The following is a 13,145-nucleotide window of genomic DNA, read 5'->3' as shown; positions in this document are numbered from 1 at the left end:
TATGCATTATCTTAATTGAGATATTTTTAGGTATTTAGGGATCCGTTGAGGAGAGCTGGGACTGAGAGAACACTCTAGGGAATCCAAGCTACAGAACCAGGAAACATTGGTTTTTTCACCAGTTAGCTTGAAAGTACTAGAACAGAGTAAGAATTAGCATTTCACTCATACCTAGGACTTAAATAATTTTGTGTGAGTATGAGAACAAATACCTGCTTCTAGGTCTTCTGTCATTAATTTCTGTAAATTATCTGACTTTCTCCTCATTTGACAATGTGAAAACTGAAGCTTTAAAGGGGTTAGACTGATGCCCAAGGTGACACGCTAGTAAATGGCAAAATTCAGGCTTCGGTTTTCTGTTCTCTAAGACTTTCCTGCTCACTGTGGTATACTGCCTAATCACCACCTGGATTTTAAATAATATAAATAACATATACAAGTCTGATGATTAAAATCAGCTTCATTATAGCTTTTCCAAAATCCCCATCTCAGTTGTTTGACAGCTTTTCATTGAGCATATCCGATGTGCCAGGAACTTAACAGAAGTAACCTGTATTCTGGCCAAATTCAGACCAGTTAGTTAGGGAAATAACATATGAACATAATAGAGGACCAGTGACTTAGTCATTATTTTGATCTGTTGGCTTTGAATACAAGGTGATAAGTGCATTTTGGAGCTGTATAGAAAAAACTCTGAGAGCTCAAGGCACAGAAGCCACCAACCACTTGGGTTTGCCTTTTTTTTTTTTTTTTTTTTTTTAGTTCTTTGTTCTAAAAGTAAAAGGAGTTATAGAGGAAAAGCTAAAATGAAGTGGCATTTTACTAAAACTATTTTCACTTAATCTGGTGGAAGAATACCCAGCAAACTCATTCATTTTTGTGCTGCTGTTTTTAGTGCCAGTTGAACAGCTTTTACTTAATTTAGAAGATATGTTCTGGAGGCAGTTAAAAACATGGTCTTTGGAGTTGGACTCCCTGAATTCCTATCTCAAGTCTGTCATTTATCATCTGATGTATTTCACTTTCCTCATCTGTAAAATGGAGATAAGAATAGTACCTGCCGCCTCGATTTGTTTGGTACATGAGTGCTTAGCACAGTGACTTGTACATAGTAAGTGCTCAGAAATGTTAGATGTCATGTGGAGCATTAACACTTACTTGCTGAGACAAACTCCCTTTTATTAACTAAAAAATAGGAGCCTTTACTTCACGTTTATCTTTGAGAACTAAGAATTTAGCAGAAATATAGTCAGTGTATTTGTTGATACCTCTATGTGTCTTTGCTTTTAAAATGTTAGCTTCCCTGATCTATTTTTAACGGCCTGTGCTTATCTCACTTATGATTTACCAGTATTTGTTACTGTTTCGAGAAGAAGGTGGTGTCTCCTAGATAATAAATAATTGCTCTTTTAAAGATATTACTAAAGCGAATCTAGTTGAGGTACAGTGTGCATCTGTAAAGATCATCTTTTTAGATGCCTATTGCTATCAAGTATTCAGGCTAAAGTGCAAATTTAGAACTTGTGTAAACTGTGAAAACAATATTCTTTCACAGCTGATATTCTTATATTTTAAGGATGAAGATAATTAAGTTGTCTCTCTTCCTGATTGTATATATTTGTAAGCGCCCCTTTTTGTTTTAGGTTGTCAATAATGGATAGCCAGATTGTGAAGTTTTTGAGTAAGGGATGAGCTCTTAATAAATTTGAAAGCCTTAGAACAGTGGTTCTCAACCGTTTTTTGAGAAAAATATTTTTGGGGGGCTGTTTTTGTCCCATGGGACATTTGGCAATGTCTGGAGATAACTAGCTGCTACAGCTGGAGGCTGTTACTGGCAACTAGTGGGTAGAGGCCAGGGATGAGGCCACATATCCAGCAATGCAGAGTACTGTGCCCCACAGCAAAGAATAACCCAGTGCAAAATAGCAGTGGTATTGCTCTTGAGAAACTCTGCCTTAACATTTTCTTCATCTCATAGCTGAAAAACTACAGGTAATTAATGTGGAGAGTCCTTACGAGAGCTTTACTAGAGTAGGGTTCGGGAGGAACATTGATACATTGATTTGAGGGAATAGGAAAATATGAATAAACAAATAAAGGAAAGCACCTTTTTATTTTAGGTGTTGATTGAGTTAACATGAATGAATTTAACTTCATCAAAGTTTTGTCTTCTTTTTTTATAGATGTATGAAGAATCTGGTCACCTTTACAAACGTCATCCCTGAGTGGCACCCAGTTAATGCTGCCCATTTTGGTCCATGTAACAATTGCAACAATAAGTCACAGATAAGAAAAATGGTATTAGAAAAGTGAGTTTAAATTGCGCTACTATTTTTAGAACAAAATGAAGGTGGATTTACTTTTTTTTTTCATGCGTAGAATTGAAAGTGATGACTACAACCTACTTTCAGAAGTTTGAGTTAATGTATGTCTGTGAATTGCCAAAATGCTTCTCTCTATCAGGAACTCTGGCCAATAAGCAAGCTGTTCAGGCAACATACCACTGCAGAGCTGACTTAGGGTGATTGTCTGACCCCACTGTCCTACTGTCTTACCTTCTTTTGCCTTTTTCTCTCTTTAAGGATATTAAACTTCCATTTTTCTCACCTCTGCCAAGTGCCTGGAGTCATTAGAATTCTGGAATGTCCTTAATCTAATTTCAAGAACTAAGATGATTCAAAGATGAGCCATAGGCTCATCTGTCTGAATTTCCCTCTTCTTCCAGACCTCAGCCTGCTAATTCTTCATCCTTTTGTAAGCTTTCTGCTGCCCTTGAGCAGATGTATCATTTTTATATTTTGCCAGCTCTTCTATTTTTTCCTCAGTGGGAGGACTGATAAGAATTATCTTTTCCAGTGTTTTCAGAAGCCCCATATCTTTAAAACCTCACAGGTAAATTCCATTTTAGGCAGTTTGTCTCTCTTTTGTTAATACACTCACACACATACCTCCTCTTTAACCTTTGCTTTCAGTTGCCCTTATCTCTACATAAAGGAAATGTTTTGAGTTTTAATTTGATGTAATAAAGAACCAGTGACATTAACCTTTTCTTAACCTTTTCCTGATGCCCTTGGATGTGCCAAGAAACCTCTCAGAATCTTTCCTAAAGGTTTATTATCATCCAAGTAATAAATTCTCAGTTAATCTAATAGTGCCAAGACTTAAAAGGAAAAAAGAGCAGTGCCACTCCTACCCCATCTCCAGGCATCTGATTTTTTTAAATTTTTATTTATTCATTTATTTAATTTTTTAGCTGCATTGGGTCTTCGCTGCTGCACACGGGTTTTCTCTAGTTGTGGCGAGCAGGGGCTACTCTTTGTGGCAGCGCGTGGGCTTCTCACTGCGGTGGCTTCTCTTGTTGCACAGCACAGGCTCTAGGCGCCCGGGCTTCAGTAGTTGTGGCTCGTAGGCTCAGTAGTTGTGGCTCGCGGGCTCTAGAGTGCAGGCTCAGTAGTTGTGGCACACAGGCTTAGTTGCTCCATGGCATGTGGGATCTTCCCGGACCAGGGCTTGAACCCATGTCCCCTGCGTTGGCAGGCGGATTCTTAATTACTGCACCACCAGGGAAGCCCCAGACATCTGCTTTTTAAACCTTTAAGGTAGTATTTACTTTGAGATTTCAAAACAGTGTACTTATTCCACCTTTATATAGTCTTCTTTTATAGTAGTTGAGGACTAAGGGCTCTTAACCAACACCTGGGCCCCATCTCTATTTAACCTCTCCCTGTCCTTCCAATATGATTACATTTTTGGTTAAATCAGTGCTTCAGTACTTATTGTTTATTATGAATATGCATATATTCCCTCTCCAGCCAAGCAGGGTACGTGGTTATGTTTCATTTCTTTTATAACTCTTTAGTTTTCCTGGAATTATTAATTGCCTGTGTTTTCACTTACTTTGTTATATATACATTGTGATTTTTTTTCCAAATTCTTCAAATAGCCATTAGTAAATTTTCTAAACACTCAAATGCTTCACAGTTTTTTAAGTTCTCCTCCCCCTTTTTTTCTGGAAACCTCTCTTCTGGCTACCTTTTATCCTTTTGCTCCAGGGTTCTAATCTATACTGGTTCCTCCCTGGGTCTGCTGCTTGGGAGTCTTTTTTTTTTTTAAATAAATTTATTTATTTTATTTATTTATATTTCGCTGCGTTGGGTCTTTGTTGCTGCGTGTGGGCTTTCTCTAGTTGCGGCAAGCAGGAGCTACTCTTCTTTGAGGTGCACGGGCTTCTCGTTCTGGTGGCTTTGCGGAGCACGGGCTCTAGGCGGGTGGGCTTCAGTAGTTGTGGCGCGTGGGCTTCAGTAGTTGCGGCGGGTGGGCTTTAGAGCACAGGCTCAGTAGTTGTGGCGCACGGGCTTAGTTGCTCCGCAGCATGTGGGATCTTCCCAGATGAGGGCTCGAACCAGTGTCCCCTGCATTGGCAGGCGTATTCTTAACCACTACGCCACCAGGGAAGTCCTGGGAGTCCTCTTTATACACACTTGTGGTCACTATCTCAGTATTCAGCCCAGGGCCTTACCCCTACCTTCTTCAACATCTGTTGCCTATCAATATTGAGTCTTTAGGGGTTCTTTGGGAGCATATAAGCTCTTCTCATCAGTATCCCCACTCTGTAGCAGTCATTTCATCACTTCATTCATTCTGCTAAGTTACCATATTTCTGTTTGCTTTTTGTCTTCTAAGTATTTATTGTCTTCTCGTTTGCTCATGTCTCCTTTCCCTTTTTTTGTCCTTTTGGTTTATTACCTTTTTTTGTCCTTTACTATCATTTGATAGCATTTGATTGGGGAGACAGTGGAGATATCTTTAACCAAAAGTCCATAGGCTGTCTGGGGTCCAAGCTTTGAGATTTAAGTCTTGAGGGAATCCCCCCCCACAACCCTTTTATTTTTTTGACTGTGCTTCATGGCTTGTGAGATCTTAGTTCCCCAGCCAGGGACTGAATCCACACCCTCGGCAGTGAAAGCACAGAGTCCTAACCACTGGACCACCAGGGAATTCCCAGGGAATCCTTTTTTTTTGAAGTGCTGTCCTCAGTGATGAGTTAGAAGGGCGGCAGGAGTGGAAGTCTGTCGTCCTGCCCTGGATCACTGGACCACTGGAGGCTTTTTGGTATATATCATTATCACAGTTTATAGTGCTTTTTCTCAAGCCCTAACATTGACGATAAACTCACTACTATTTTGTTTGATCTATTAATTTGTTGTATTGCAACACATAATTTTTAATTATACAAATATGTTGCTTTACTTACATTAAAGATTCATGCTCTGATCTGGAAATGTATCCAGACAGTGTTTCAATGGGAAATGTTAAGTTTAACGTTCTAATGAATGGGCCAATTTATAAGCAGAATTTATAATTTGGACATTTACTGTATTCAAAAGTAAATTGAACTAGTGTGTAAAATTTCACTTAAATTTTAAATGACAAGGTCTATAAAGTCCCTGGTAATTTTTTTACTTTGAAATTTGTGTAACTTGATTGTTGGTATCTAATGGAATTTAGAAGCAAATTTAATATAGCTTTTAGGGATAACTTAAAAGTAATTAGGTCCATCATGATATCGTGCATAACTCAATCTTGTAGCATTCTAAAAACTAATAGTGTTCCCTGAACACCTTGTCTCAGGTAATCCCCATCTCTATATGTTCCCATTGGAAAAAGAGCCCATTGATAAATCTGGTGAGTCCAAATCTGCTACTTTTCTTTAAGTAAATCTGAGTAAATTGGTTAGGAATTATATCCAGAGCATGGTGACATAGACTTAGAATGTGATTTAATTTTACTTCACAGACTCTTGAAATGAACCTCTCATTACTGCCACGATCTCCTTTAGGAATCTGGTCATACACTCTCCTGGATTGTCATTTGAAAAGCTTACTTACTTAAAGTTTTAACAATGATCTGTTTTTTAAACAACTATTTCTAAAGGATAGGGGGGTAGGGAGAATTGAAATAAGACATTTCTGCTCTGTGCTTATAGAGAGAGCTTTGTTAAACTGTCTAATGCAATGATTTTCAGACTTTTTAAAAACAGATAAAGTACACTCTCCCCTACAAATTTTGGATGGAATACTGATATAAAAAATAGTTAAAATTATGTTTCTTAATTTAAGTCTTCATTGTTTGGCAGGAAATGTTTCATTATTTGTGAGATCCTTGAACCACCTTCAGAAAACACAGTTTGTAAACCTTTGTTGAACAGTTGAGGTTTTTTTTTTTTGGCCACGCAGCATGTGAGATCCTTGTTCCCCAACTAGGGATTGAACCCACACCCCCTGCAGTGGAAGCATGGAGTCTTAACCAGTGGACAGCCAGGGAATTCCTGAACGGTTGAATTTTTTCTAAAGATGTATTTTCTTTTTTACAATTAACATGAACGAATTCTAATTCTTTGAATTATACCTAATTTTACTCATATTTTTCATTTTTTGTCATATTGCAAATTCAAACAATGGTATAATAGATCTAAAATGTAATGAGGTTTAAAAATTACAGTTGCAGATTTTTTTTCTGCCTAAAGCCTACATTATTACAGTTCAGAAGTACATATGTGCACATTGTTAAATATGCTTTTTCTAAAATATGAATGATTATATTACATTAGTTGGATGAAAATCAAAAACTTGTACTCCAGGCCATTAGCACAAGACTGGCTACTTTTTGTGGAGCTGACTCAGTGTGCCCTGCTGACTTGCATAGCAGGGCAGTTAGCACAGTTCCCTTGTGCTTGCTTTCTCTCTTTCCTATTTTTTCTTCTCTTCCTGAGGGTAGATCCTTATAATAGGAGGAGTTGAATCTCATGTTAGGGAGGTGAGTACAAGTGGATCGTAGCTTGAAATCTCTTGTGACTCTTGGTTCCAGTTCTGTTAACCTGTCCCATCCAGTTTTTTATGGTTGAGTCAGAATCTGACTTGCTCTCTTCAGCTCTGAGCACTGTCTTTGACACTCAAGGTACTGTGGGTAGGAAGAAGTGTGAGAACAAAATCTGTTATTGCCAAGCTAGAGGTAAACTTCAACCCTCACCTGAGAGGCTGGAAATGAGACAAGCTGGAATTATGGGTAGGAAAATACCGTGACTTTTAGGGTTTAGGAGACGTAGAAAGGAAAATAAACTAGAAAAGGAGGAGGCCTATGCTTTATTTTGTTGACTCCAAGAAGCCAACGTTTCTAAGTTGTACTGTTTTAAAATTATGCCATTAAGAAATAAATGCTGCCTATTTAACATTTTCCACGCGTAAACTCACATAGAAACTAGTAAGATTGTGTAGTCTAGGGCTCAGCAAGAGAATGTTTTAGTAACTAGCCTCAGCAAATATATTGAAAAGGTAACATTTGAGGCCAAAAGAACTAAATATTAGTACTTGAAGAGGCCTGAAGCCTGCCTGTCCAGCTGTGAGAGTAAATCTCTGGTTTTACTGTGGATCACTGATTCAGAGACACAGTTTCACCTTTTGACATGTTTGAAATGGGAATACATCTAAAAATCGATGGCATGGTGTAGTTTAATTGGCAGTCTTCTTTCATAATGGTACATTTTATGTAATCAGTGGCATCTCAGATCAATGTGTGGCAAAAAACAATGAGAATTTAGTGTTATGGACGGTTTTGCAGGACTTTTTATTTATCGGTACTTAAGTTTTAAAGACTTGATTATTCTCTAACAGAAAGATTGACAAGGGATAATTTACAAATTATCTCTCGTCAGTTTGAATAATCTGCATTTTGGACATTGATTCAAGTTTATTTCAGCTGAATAAATTTTGGTAAGCTAAGTAAGTTTTGACAGCTGTTTAAATATTGGGAAGAGGTATTCAACATTTTTTGTAAATCCTGAGAGCTTTGTTAAATTTAATTATTTGAGGCCTATTCTGGGTTCTATTTTCTGGTTTGTTATGTTACTGTAATAATAAAATGTATCTTTGAAATTATGGATGTCTTGAAGTTTATAGTAAATCAACCATCATGTTGTATTTTCTTCTCTACTTCCTCACAAATAAACTTTTTGTAAGTAGAAAATTTAGTTTGATGGGTCTCTCTACTTCCTGAGAAAACTGAGAGAAATAGGCCAAAGCATTAGCATGTTGCGGTTTTTTTAATGTTTGTTTGAATATCTTAGGTTTGTTATTTTGTTTCACATATCACCTGTCCCATCTAACAAAGGCAATTAATTTGGGCACTTGATGCCAAGGAGAATTCTCAAAGGTCTGGATTTTTTTCTTTTGATTCTGTGAAGTAGTTTCCGAGAGATCTTCTTTAAGCCAAAGCAGCATCGTGGCTCACAGAGCAATTTTTGTTTAATGGTCTGTGTTAGAGCCTTATTGCATGATGGCTTCCAACTGTCAGTGATACCATTCTGAGAAGGGTTTACTGTTACATTCTTCTTAGAGTGAGTTCTCCATTTCTAATTAAGGCACACATCTGGAGGTTCTCAAGAAAAATCAGTGCAGTTGGCCTTGAAAATGTTATGTGTGACTTACTCGCTTTAGACCATCTTTTGTATAACCAGACACATGGTATTACATTTGTTTGACTTCTCTTACCTTTCTCTCCCACAGAGTCTCTCTCATATTCATGTTGCACTTTGTGGAAGGCTTACCGCATAATGACTTGCAGCACTATTCATTTCATTCTGAAGGCTGTCTTTATCAAATAACTTCTGTAATTCAGTACCAAGCAAATAATCATTTTATAACATGGATTTTAGATGCTGATGGTAAGTGTTTAAACGTTTTTCTTTTACGATAATAGGCATGGAGACTAAACTGTAGTTTGTTCTTTTAAGACAGACTTGGCCTTGGCTCTTTTTTCTCTCTTCTTGTCCTTGCCTGTTACTGTTCCGCCCCTCTCCTCTATTCCATCACTATGCTTTAGAATCACTCCTAACTTTTAACTTTGCTTATTTATATTAGCATATGTATGGGTATACACATGCATATGCGTCTTTCTTTTTTAGACAGAGATTGAGGTGATAATACTACTGTTGGTTTACAGTTTGCTATTTTTCACTTAATGCCTTTGCTTTCATTTTTTATTATATGAGTCATATATGTTCAGTATAAAAAATGGTGGCAATTTTGAGTTTTTAGATCTATAACCTTGTATTTCTTTTAAAAAGAAAGTGCATTGTTCTGGAGGTTTTTTAGTTGAGAACAAAAATAAAATAAGTTTTGCTGAGTTTGCAATTGTTAGTAATATAAGTAAAAGTAAACATCTATTTCTAAGACTATTAGACATTGCAGACTATGTAACCTTCTCTCACTGTGAAATAGAATATCTGAAAACCATAGTTTGCTAACAGTCAAGGTAAAGCCTTTATTTAAATAATTAAACTTTTCAATACAAGGTTAACTAGTACAGCTCATGAATTTTGCTTTTTCCCTTCTGTATATTTAATGTGGTTTATTATTGAGTTTGTTTCCCCTCACGATGTTCACTTTGTCTTAGACAAGATAACTCAGTCTCCTTAAAGTGTTATATCAGTTCATTGATAAGGGGTCACTTTGATTTTGTTCTATTTTTCCATTTACAGTTGTTAAGAAATTTTTCATATTTGATGTTTTCTTCCTGGGGATGGTTTGGTTAGATGACACAATAACGTGTTTATAAAAGCACTTTGCAAATTGAAACTCATGTTATAAATATAGTTATTACCTTAAAGTTTTACCCTACTTCAGAATTTGGGGTGGGGGGGAAGTGGTTCTCAATAACATAAAAAAACTTTGAAAAAAATTATTTTACTTTTTTATTGCATTCTAGAGTATGAAAAGTCTGCTTCAGGTAGAAGAGGTTAGATGGTTTCCAACTTTGACAGCATATAAAAATTGTATGGTTAGCTTATAAAAAACATCCTGGCTCTCTCCTAGACTAGTGAATCAGTCTCTGAGAATTCAGCCTAAATATTGATCAGATGATTCTAATGTGTATGTGTGGTGGAGAACCACTGACCTAGGCAAAGAAAATATTCTCAACGTTTTAATGGGTATAGGATAAAAAGTGGTGGGTTCAGATAGTTTATAAGGGTGTATCCACATAAACGTAACAGATGGTTTTATTTGGGGTTTTTTGGTGTGTAGAGGGACATTAACCTCTTTCCCTTCATCCATCATCTCATTCCTACTTGACAAATGAGAAATCAGGAGCTCAGAAATAAAATAAGAGCAGACACCTAAAAACCTAAGCCTCTTTTTCTAACCCCAAAAAGAAATAAAATAAGAATTGAATTAAGTGTTGGCATTTGAATTAACAAGCTTCATTTATCTTGAAAATTCATTGTATTATGAAAAACTTAATCTATTTTCTAATATTGTTAGATATATTAGGTGATACTGTACTGTATTTCTAAGTTCCAGAAGTTAAAGATACTTCTGTCTTGATTTTTGTGGGCATTTTAGAAAAGAGTAAACACTACCTCAATTTTTCACATTTCTGGATGTTAGTGTATAACTTTTGTTATCTGAATAAGGACTTCTAACATTTGGCAGAGAAAAATGGTGACATAAGGATAGGCCATGTTTTCAAGCATTCTCCTTTGGTGGATATCCAGTGATACAGCGGTTAAAAAGGCCAGAAGAAAGTTAACCCAGGATGGTGGTTTTTTTGAATGTCTAACATCTTTCACTTTCCTTCCCCATCCCCCAGGAAGTTGGCTGGAATGTGATGACTTAAAAGGCCCATGTTCTGAAAGGCATGAGAAATTTCAAGTTCCTGCTTCAGAGATACATATTGTTATCTGGGAAAGAAAAACATCCCAAATGACAGATAAAGCACCTGCCTGCTGCCCACTTAAAAAGACTTATGATCAACACGCTTTCGGAGATGAGAATCAAGTATCTCCAGCATTGTGTTCTGTAGGTGGTGCTGCCTCAGCTGAAATGTCCTCAGGAACTCACCCCACAAATGTGTCAGTTGCTCCTAATACTCTTTCACAGGATGAAGCCGTAACTTTTGAGCATCATTTATTTTCAGGTCCGAAAGGTTTGGTCGACAAGAGTATTTCACCTTTGACATTTGAAGAAATACAGGTTAACTCTGAAGGTTTTTTATTAGAAAATAAACCTGTGGCAGAGAATGCAGGGGTTGTCAAAACACATACTTTGCAATCGCAGGAGTCACTAATGGCTTCTTTAGTATCGGCTCCATGCAAGGACGAGCTTACCCAAGACCAGTTTGTGGATTTAAGTTTTTCATCTCAACTTGTAAATACAAATGTGCCATCAGTACAGCTGAATACAGAAGATACTGTAGTTACTCAGCCTGTGAATGATATTCGTGCTACTGACCTTACACAGAGAGTAAAGTCAGTAGAAACTGAGGGTACAGTTGCCCTAGAGAAGGATGCTCCATCGAAACAACTTCTTTTACCAAAAACTGAGAAATTAAAACCAGAACAACATGTTACATCTCAGGTGTCTGATTTGAAGGAAAAAGAAACTGCAGCATCTTCTCAAACCGTAACAGCTAACCCGTCACAGAATCCATTTCTGAAAGAAAATCAGAAAAAACCATTTGTGGGAAGCTGGGTTAAAGGCTTACTAAGCAAGGGTGTTCCTTTTATGCCGTTTCGTGTTTCAGCTCATAATAGAAACACTGTGACTGATTTGCAGCCTCCAGTTAAGGGGGCAAGTAATTTTGGTGGCTTTAAAACTAAAGGTACAAAACAAAAGGGTAACTGGGCATCCAGGGAAGCTCATAGGTGTGCAAGTAAGCCTCCTCCAGTTAGTAACCCTGCACCAAGCCATCCATCACCAGTCAGCACAGCTTCTCTCCCTGCTAATGGTTATGGTGATTTGGAAGTTTTGAAGAAATGTGAAAACGCCTCATATGGAGCTCACCTCAACCACAATTCTCATGGAAATGAAAATGGTGTTTCTTCAGCAAACCATGGAGACTCAGTTGAGGGTCAGATTCATAAACTTCGTTTAAAACTTCTTAAAAAACTTAAGGCAAAAAAGAAGAAATTAGCTGCCCTTATGTCTTCCCCCCAAAATGGAACACTTCCAAGTGAAAATTTAGAACCTATGTCCCATTGTGGATCTCCAAATGATTGTGAATCTCCAAATGATTGTGAATCAATAGAAGACTTGTTAAAAGAACTACAACATCAAATTGATATTGCCGATAGTAAATCTGGATGCGCCACAGTTCCTAGTGTTTCCTCATACAGTAGTCAAACTCATGAAGAAATTTTAGCAGAATTACTGTCCCCTACAACTGTTGTTTCAACAGAGCTCTCAGAAAATGAGGAGGCTGACTTTAGATACTTAGAAATGGGAGATAATCATATCCCAGCACCAGTACCTAATGAATTAAACAATATTCCCCAAGACATACATCTGAGACAGGACCATAATTACTGCAGCCCCACCAAGAAAAATCAATGCAAAGTTCAGCCAGACTCACTCACAAATAATGCCTATGTTATGACATTGAACTCGGAAAATCCCATGAAGACTGATATTTTTGATGAGTTTTTTTCTACTTCCGCATTAAATTCTTTAGCAAGTGACACATTAGACTTCCCTCATTTTGATGACTATCTGTTTGAGAATTGTTGAATGCTTGTTAACTCTTTTTAGGTTAATATTTATTATTACTCTTGGAAAAATTTACTGTTTTTAGGTAGTGTTTACACACTGGCCTTGTCATGAACAAAATGTAAGCTACTGAAGGTTTTACCTTTGGTTATGCCCACAAAGCATATGATCTGTTTCACAAGTTTAAATGATGAAGAATTTGTTCTCCTTGTTGGCTTCATTTTGTGTTTGTAGGAGAATGAGGATTTCAAAATGTTAAAAATGAAAAGTAGTTTATAGTTTCTGGCAGTTTGTACAGTTGGGTACATTAAATTTCTACATTTTAAATTTTAGTTATGTTGGTTCAGGCAAAACACTAGTTGATACAAACTTAAGTCATTGTATATGATACGTGAACACATGACTGTTTTGCTAATGGTCTTGTGGTCTTACATAAGAGCCTAAGCCTGTCTCTTCTACCAGTAGAGTGGTGTAGAATGTAAGCTCCCCTCATACAACTTGTTTCCTCTTTCTCTCTTTACAAAAGATGGCAGGAAACTTGTTACTAGAACTTTATATAATGTTAGGTGATCAAAAAAATGATCTGTAACAGGAAAAAGTAACCTA

At 37.0% G+C, this 13,145-nt stretch overlaps 1 protein-coding gene across 1 annotated transcript in view; it reads left to right on the top strand.

The window, feature by feature from the left end:
- The window catches only part of USPL1 (ubiquitin specific peptidase like 1), a gene marked incomplete at both ends in the record, with an annotated part of 29,928 nt that extends 17,368 nt beyond the window's left edge, over window positions 1-12,560 (top strand). Inside the window, 3 exons of the mRNA XM_079721803.1 lie at window positions 2,184-2,309; window positions 8,562-8,719; window positions 10,645-12,560. Of these exons, the coding sequence (XP_079577929.1) occupies window positions 2,184-2,309; window positions 8,562-8,719; window positions 10,645-12,560 (2,200 nt within the window). The remainder of the gene's footprint in view (window positions 1-2,183; window positions 2,310-8,561; window positions 8,720-10,644) is intronic.
- Between the last annotated feature and the right edge of the window lie 585 nt (window positions 12,561-13,145).

Source organism: Hyperoodon ampullatus (genome assembly GCF_949752795.1).
Source record: "Hyperoodon ampullatus genome assembly, chromosome: 16".
Taxonomy (NCBI): domain Eukaryota; kingdom Metazoa; phylum Chordata; class Mammalia; order Artiodactyla; family Ziphiidae; genus Hyperoodon; species Hyperoodon ampullatus.
This window is presented reverse-complemented; position numbering and strand designations above follow the sequence as displayed.